At 45.3% G+C, this 8,491-nt stretch overlaps 1 protein-coding gene across 1 annotated transcript in view; it reads left to right on the top strand.

Annotated features, from left to right (window-relative positions):
• MPHOSPH8 (M-phase phosphoprotein 8) overlaps window positions 1-8,491 on the top strand; it is a gene marked incomplete at its 5' end in the record, with an annotated part of 30,412 nt that overhangs the window by 9,567 nt on the left and 12,354 nt on the right. The window contains 3 exons of the mRNA XM_015592401.2: window positions 3,522-4,313; window positions 5,277-5,376; window positions 6,837-7,094. Of these exons, the coding sequence (XP_015447887.1) occupies window positions 3,522-4,313; window positions 5,277-5,376; window positions 6,837-7,094 (1,150 nt within the window). The remainder of the gene's footprint in view (window positions 1-3,521; window positions 4,314-5,276; window positions 5,377-6,836; window positions 7,095-8,491) is intronic.

Below are 8,491 nucleotides of genomic sequence, written 5' to 3'. Positions count from 1 at the left end.
GCACAAGTTTTACTCAGTGATTGGTTCATATTATTCTCAAAATTTAGACTCTGTGATTGAAGTCTTCCTAAGGTGTATGTATTTATCAATTTCTTACTTTCCTGTCTTGTTAGTCAGATAAATTTGCTGAAACTTCTCCCAAAAAGTCTTGAAGAACTCTGGTTTCATTACCCCTTTATTTCACTTTATCAAGCCTCCAGTTAAACGCATCTTGCAACTCTTTTGATTTAAAATTAGTGATGATGACTGGTGCGCTTGAGGCATACTCTTAAACTTAAAAATCCTTATCCTAATTTTAGAAAGATACTTCCCCACTTTAAACTCTCATTTTATAAGCTACCCTCACTATTTCATAAATAATTTAAAATTGCAGGTCCTAATAACATTTCAGATCTTCATAAGACCAAAATCTCCATTACCTGTATCAAGTCAGCTTTCTCATGCATTCTCTCGTTATGTTTCTGTAACTTTTTGGCCTAATCACTGAGGTGGTGTCAGTGGACAGAAATATGGCAGAAATACAACTAGTCGCTGACCTGCTTCCCCCTTAGCAAAAGAAGTTGTGAAATTCAAAGGCTCTTTTGATTCTTTGACAATAGAGAGAGAGAGAGAGAGTAGGAGAAAACCGCTTTGTTCCTTTCTTTGCGTTCATACAAGCAGCATGTGTGCTGCCTATGAAAATCGTGATATTTCCCCATCACCAAAGTTTTTGTCTTAGAGAGGTTTTACCATAGTAGCATCTGTAAGAATATTTGATTTTTCACTTTTTCTTCTTAATTCTGGGAACACTGCTTGCTTAGGACTTAACACCATAAGTTAGAAACGGTTTCTAAAATAATCCCAAAATGGTTGTTAATATCATTTACTAGAAAAAATACATGATGCAGAAATGGTTTTTGTTCATTAAAATACTTTTTATTATTTAGAGTTTGGATACCCTTTTATCTTTATGCTGATCTTCAGGTGTTTCAAACTAAAAATAAAATTGAGGTGCTTTTTAACATTCATTATGTGCAATATGGTCTAGTCCTTCCTTCATTTTTAATGGACTGAAAATGTACAAATAAGGCAGCCACTGGCCTGCCTTGCACGTGACGGCTGACATGTGACACAGGTGAGCTTCCACTGTACTGTTACAGCAACATTTTTACTGTTTTTACCTTCCTGGGTTTTTTTTTTTTTCCTTGTTTAGGCAAAGCTTTTTTTCTGGTAAATATAGAACGTCGTATGTGGGCCAGACCTTTAAATGGCCAGTTACAGAGAGATTGGTAAAATCTGGCCTTCGATCTTGAGGTGCCTTGCAAGCTGTACATATATGATTTTTATTTTTTAAGGGCAGTACCATATACCAAGGATTTTGCCTTCTGCTTTTTAAAAATATAATAATAATTTTTTTTATCAGTGTATCTTCTGATCAGTAAACAAATATGTTTTTTAAAAAATCAGGAAACAGTCGCCTGTCTACTACTGCTCAGTAAAGAGATAAGTTCACCTTTAAGATTCAAAGATCGCTTTGACGGGGTGTAGGGTAGCTTTTTTGAAATACTTGTGTTTGTTTAAAGTGTGGCTATAGAATAATAACTGCATACACCCTTGTGTACATTTTATAAAGTAAATTTGTTCCAATAGTGCCGTGGCCCAAAATGATTTAAAATTTTTCTTTTGGAATTGTCTTCCTGAGAATTGCTAATGTCATGCAAGAAATTAATTTCTAGTGACACCTCTTCTTTCAGTCACAGCGGTTCTCAAAGGCGGTAGGGGCTCTGTGAGTGCAGGGGTGCACTTCCGGAAGAGCCTGGCGGGGGTGCTGCGCTGGGAAGCCCTCATGATTTCCACAGGCGGTCACCTGGGGAGAGGTGGCCTGGGGCATATACTGTGCACTCCACACATGCGTCACCGCTTTGTCATGCCCTCGTGTTCCCGAGGACGGGGGTCACATAAGCAGAGTGACATGAATTGCCTGGGTCAGCCCCAGTTCACACCTGTTGCCTTGGTATTGTTATTAATAGAGCCGTTTCATTTTCAGAGTTGTCCTGATTGGGGTCATAAATAATATGTCAGACTATTAAAATGAGTAAGAAGACAGGTTGCTAGCACATGGGAAGTGCTATAGTTACTTTTAAAGTTAACACATTCCTTTCCGTCACCTAATACCTGTTATTTGATGGTAGACAATAACTGTTCATCAAGTGGCAGCTAATCTTTTAATGTCTTGACTTCATTGAATCTGGCCAAGGATCCCCAGATGGATTCATTTGAAACATAGTATTCTGATGCCTAAAATCAAACTGCTACATTTACTCCCGGCTGAAGCAACCCATTGTCTGTGTAAAACCCACAAATGGTAACGAACTACCTTGGGGAACAGTCTTGGTGGCCAGAGAAAAGTCTTCTCTTGCAGTTACCTGCGTAGGAGCCGGCACTGGAGCACTTCACAGATGACTAGGGTTGGGGGTGGGGCATTAGAAGGATCAGGCGCTTACAGGGGACTCTGCCAACTGTTGTGGTGACAGTTATAACAACCAGCAAGCAGGGCAGGGGACATTGCTGCAGTGATTAGAGATCAGCGTCAGGTTTGCCGTCCCCATTGTTCTCCATTCTGCGGTAAGTTCTGCAGTTATTCGTATGTTTCTTCACTTGCAGTAGGTTCCCTGGGTGTATTTAGTGTTAAATTTACTTGGACTCTTTTGTTTCTCTTCTCTGTGGTTATATTATCAGTTTGATAAGCAGGTTGGTTTATTTGCTAACTAAGCGCCTCTTTCCTCCCTGCCTTCCCTCTCCCTCCTTGTCTAACTCACGTTCGCTTGGCCCCAGACAGCACGAGTTTGAACTTCACGGGTCCACTTCCATGTAAATATTTTCCAGTAAACACACAGCCAGCCAGACTCAGCCTTGGCAGTCCGCAGGCATGGAGGGCACTTGTATGTGGTGGTCTCGCCCCTTTGACATGCAGGACTTGAGCAGCCGTGGGGGTTTGTATCTGCGGGGTTGGCCCCCACACCGCTGCCCGGCACACGGTCGCCGTCGGTAACAGACCGGTGGCGGGGGTGAGGTTTGGGTGCTGCCTCTGCTCATTCCACATAAACAGTGACATGTAATAGCAAGTTTAAGGACATTTGGGGACCCAGAGTTTTTTTTAAATACTCTTGTGCTTGGATTGGTAACTACTTTTTTGACAACCAAGAAAGTTCTATTATACAAATTACTTTCTTGGTGTTTTTGCAAATTTTGGAAGTTCAAATGAACAGCTACCCACCGGTACACAGGACCATTCATGTCTGCCATAGTTTGGGGCCTTCAGCAGCTGTGTTTATCTGCTTTTCGAAACTGAGGTTTATCGCCACTCCCCAGGCCTGTTTGTTAGATCAAAGTGATAGTATGCCACTTCCGCTTAGGTGAGTGATTTTAAGGAGTTGAGAAACCACTTGAGAAAAACATTTCTACTGGATTTCTTAGTGCTGCTTTTCTAAACCTTTTAAATTACTATGTTAATGGGCATTTAAATCTTTTCTGTTTTGTAGAGACTCTCTTTAAGTAATGACATATTTGAGGCGAACTCTGATAGCGATCAGCAAAGTGAGACAAAGGAAGATACTTCTCCAAAGAAGAAAAAGAAAAAGTTAAGGCAGCGGGAAGAGCCGAGCCCAGATGTGGGGAAGAAGAAGAAGGCCAAGACCGGGAAGCTCCGAGAGCGGGCCAGGCTGGACCTGGAGAGCACCCCGGAGAGCTCGGGGTTCGATCTGAGGACAAAGAAGAGGATCTCGGAAGCCAAAGAAGAACCAAAGGAACCCAAGAAGCCCAAAAAAGATGACGTAAAAGAAGCCAAGGAATTGAAGAAAGTTAAAAAGGGCGAAGTAAGAGATTCAAAGGCTAAAATAAGAGAAGATTCCAAAGAAAACAGAAAAACAAAGAAAGAGAGGGGTGCGGACTCTCAGTTAGACTTGGAATCAAGTGTACTTAACGAGCCCTCTTCCCAGGAGGGGGACAATGACGAGTCCCAGCCTGCCAACCGAGAGGAGAAACCGAGGGCTAGAGGCGCGAAGGAGAAAGCCGGGCTGGACGCGGGGCCGGACGCTGTGTCAGAGAGCCCGCGGGACGATGCGGGCAGCATGGAGGAGGAGGGCAACAGCAGGGGGAAGGGGGCCAAGAAGAGGCCCCGCAGGGCTGAGGAGCCACGGGGCCGCGCAGGCCCGGAGAACGGCCAGGGCCCTGGCCGGCGACACACGTGCAAGACACCTCGCGGCCAGGAGCGCAGCCGGAGCGTGGAGGCCGAGGCGCCCAGGAGCTGGCGGGTGGGCAGCTCAGCCGAGGATGTGAGTACGCGGGTGGGGACGTGAGTATGCGGCCGGGGATGGCCCGGCCAGCCAGCGTCCCTCTGCGCAGGGAATGCCACGCCGTGTTCTTTCGTGACCGCGGCGTCGCTGTGGGCTTGGCGTGTCCCCAGCTCACACGCTTCCCATCGTCCCCCACGGTCTTAAGACACCGCGTTTTACTTAGATGAGAGTACACGCAGCACACTAACCTCCTAGGCCTTTTAGTTGTTACAGAAATACAAAAATTCCTTTATATAGCTTTTCAAACAAAGTATTTTCTACATTTTGAAAGTATTCACACATGCAGTATTTTTCAGGGGCTATAAAAGCAATTTTTTTATCCATTATTCCTAGTTTTGTGGATTTATCTTAAGGAAATCATTTTAAAGGAGAAAGAGCTGTGTATACAAAGATATTTAGAGCAGTGTTTCCTAAAATTAATACCAGCCTCGCCATGAGGGAAGTGGCTAAGAAATTGTATCTACTTGGGAAATATTACATAGCCATAGAAATACTAATTATGGGGTTAATGTAGTAAAATTACAAGAGTTTACAAAATTTTATGGTGAAGAAACTATACGTACTTAAGAACACAGCCATGTAAAAATGTGCAGTATAAAAGTGAATTTTAAACAGTTATCTGTGCAAAATGATAAAGATCAGGAGGCAGTGTGTGCAGAAATAAAAATAGCCACGTTTGGTGGTAGGACTGCAGGGTGAAGTTTTCGGAATTTTCTTTATTCTTAATAATAAAATTACTAAGAGAAACCTGAGGAAACCGGCGTTGGTTTTGAATTTACTGTTTTGTAAATGCCGTGGGTAAGAGGTGACGTCAACTGACAAAGCAGCAGATGTGAAACAAGATTGCGTCACAGTGGCCAGGGACCTGTGTTTCCAGTTTTCAGATGTTTGGTATCAGTTCTTATCTGTACCTGTTTTGGGTCTTACATGTGTCTCTTTCAGGAGAAAGAGACCAAAAAAAATGAACCCAAAGAAAAATACCAGAGAAAGCATGATTTGGACAAGGAAGAAAAAGGCCGCAGGGAGCCAAAGGGATTGAAGAGTGAGTGCGAACTCTGACCTTTATCTTTGCCACCTTTATACAAGGGGTTCAGTTCACTTGTGGCTGTCTCGTCCCTAACCTGCAGTGTCACAGAACTGGGAAACTCTCTTCCCTGGGCAGTTTAGAACCTTACGCTCCTTCAGTTGAACCCGTTTCCGTAGGTTATTATATAACAGTTTGTGTTGTTTCTAGCAGTCATTTTTCCCTTCTCTTCGCCTTTTCTCTTTTTGAGTATGATGATGGAATTCGTTAGAGTTACAGAAACAGGACGTTAACTACGGCAGAAAACTAAATGTCTCCTGTATAGTGGATGCTGCATGAAACTGCTGTTTAATGTGGCTGTTGTATTTAGCCTCGTGTCGTTTGCGTAAACGCCGTGTTGACTGTGTGCTTTGAGTCACATCATGAGGCACCGTAACTGAGGACCGTAATGCGCGGTACTGGAACGAGGTGCTTCGTCAGACATCTCCTGCCGCGGTGTTCAAATAAGCCCCAGTGGATCCATTAGTTCACACATCCTAAGACAGTCCTCGGGTTTTCTTCCAAAAGCTGTGTGTGACTGAAATGGCATCAGAAGGAGACGCGGCTCTGTGCCTTGGCTGGAACCCAGGAGTGAGTGGCAGGGAGATGGAGGCCATCGTCTGGGTGGGTCGTGCATAAAGCGAGTGCAATTTAAAGACTAAGTGTGTAAAGTAATATAACAGTTTAAAGCATCTATTATTCAAAGAGTGACAGGAGAGGAGATTCAAAATATTGTGTAATTGGAACTGGTTAACTTTTTCTTCCCTCTACTGTCTTGGGTGTCAACTTCAGGTACTTTTTTATTGTGTCTGTGTAGTCCTCCTCCACCTTCGTTCCATTCCATCGGAAGGGCACGACCGAGGTCTGGTTTTCAGTGTCCTCTGCTAGTAGAACTGAGCTGCTCTGCTTGCGGAGTTTACGGTGGGGTCTTGCCCCTTCGTTCTGCTCTGCCCTTTTTGGGGTTTATGGCAGACCTCGTGCTTTGCCAGTCTTTTTCGCTTTTGGCTTTAGTTAAAAGTTGAGTGGGTTTTCCCAGGTGCACAGACAATGAGCTGGCATGGCACCCTCCGTTCCCCCCACTTGCCACCATAAGTTACCTTTGTACCAGGTTAGCTTCAGGATACCACCATAGCTGTTGTCCTCAGCAGGCCCTTGTCAGACTATATTTGTGGGTCTGTTTTTTAGTTAGTTATTTTTGTTCCTTAGATTCTGCATATAAGTGAAATGGTATATATCTTTCTCTAACTTACTTCACTCAGCATAACCTTTAGGTCCATTCATGTCATTGCAAATGGTAGGATTTCATACAGCGGTACAATTTATTTCATTGTATTTATGAACCATAACTTCCTTAAGGAAAGTACATATTTCTTTAACACGAACCCAGATTTTCGATTACAGCAGAAATTTGACTCCTATTATCAATTTTTTTCCACTAGCATTTAAGGAAATCAAAAATGCGTTTGACTTCTTTAAATTAACTCCAGAAGAAAAAAATGATTTTTCTGAGAATAATCAGAAAAGAGAAGAAATACCGGTGGAGTATAAAATCGCAGAAGATCACAAAAACAAGGAAAGCAAGCAGGAACTTAAAGAAAGGAGAAATACGAGAGATGAGACTGACACCTGGGCGTACATCGCCGCAGAGGGCGATCAGGAAGTGGCAGACAGCGGATACCAAGCAGACGAGAATTGCGGTGAGTGTGTCTGATCACTACAGTGTTTCAGGGTGATGAACCATGTCATTTCAGCCTCCTCATCCATCTCTCCTACCACCATTCTGATCTCAAGATCAGAAAGTAGTGGCATTGGAGATTTTGTCTTCTGAATAAGTTTACTTTTCTGTTGAAAACTTAAGAATTCTGTGATTTCTGAATTGATCACAAATATTTTCTGAGTCCTGTGCTCAGAACATTTAGAAATTATAACGCTTTCCAGTTTTGTACCTTTCCCACACTTGTCAAGTAGCCCGATTGGGTATCTTACTAGATTTCTTTCAGAAAATTATCAAATGCAGACTGACTGTGTTCCGGCCTTTTAACTTTGCGGTAAACGGCACGTCCTAAATCAGACGATGTATCTCCCTCGAGTGTGCTGGGATCGGCTGCGAAGGAGGGAGGGCGGTGTGTGGAGCGCAGGGCACACCAGCTGTGGGACGGAGTGCACGCGTGGACTCACACGGGGGCGTGGCAAACACGAGGCTGGTCTAGGGGAGCAGGTGAAGGGAATCACTAAATGCTTCGCAACCCATGGCGCAGGCCACGCAAGAGGGATCCCAGGTTAAGGTGATGGTTCCCCAAATCAGTAACGACTCTCCCCACCAGGAGCCCCGAGGGCTGGACTAGTGACGTGTCAACTCTTCTGGGCTTGGCGTGGGTTCACTCGGTGTTCACTGTATCCTTGTGCATGAATGAAGGTGACACGTGAGCAGACTCGTCGCGTAGGAACACATTCTGTTTGGGTAATGGCTCAGGAGCCCCCTTTTGAGGCAGCAACGATGTCTAAGGCCATCCTGTTTCGGAGGACAGTTTTCTCATTAGGGACATTTCAGTACTCAGCAAGGACTGGCTGGGGGTTCACTTGGAGCTTCTGTATGTGCTGTGACATCCTTTAAGGGAGTAGAGGGGACAGGCGGCAGGTAGTCACCCAGGGGGAAGCAGACGTGCCACCTGGCAGCCTTGGGAGCCTGGGCTGGCTGGGATCCACTGCCCTCTCCGGTCCTCGGGTGCAGGGTGTCCCCACAAGTCCAGGTACGGCAGGACAGCGGGACCCTGTGGAGACTGTGGTTCCCCTCACTGGGGTGCCAGCGACAGCTCCGTGCCGTCAGCAGCACAGCACCGTGGCGCACAGGGCGAGTCGGGGCAGGGGCGTCCCCGTGACTCCCGTATTGTGTGGCATTAGGTGCCTCGGCGGCCCACAGTCTGGCACATGGGCAGCAGGGCCACTAGCTAGAACACATGGAGCCTGGGCCAGTACAGCGGTGCCACTGGCTGCCAGGGTTCCCCAGTCAGCTTGCTCTCTACACCCCTTCTTCCTCCTCCCACCCTGTGCCTGCGGGTTACGAGGAGCTGGGACCTCCACCCAGTCACGCTCT

This window comes from Pteropus alecto, unplaced genomic scaffold, assembly GCF_000325575.1.
Source record: "Pteropus alecto unplaced genomic scaffold, ASM32557v1 scaffold16, whole genome shotgun sequence".
Taxonomy (NCBI): Eukaryota; Metazoa; Chordata; class Mammalia; order Chiroptera; family Pteropodidae; genus Pteropus; species Pteropus alecto.
The sequence above is the reverse complement of the archived record's forward strand: the minus strand, read 5'-3'. Positions and strand labels throughout refer to the sequence as shown.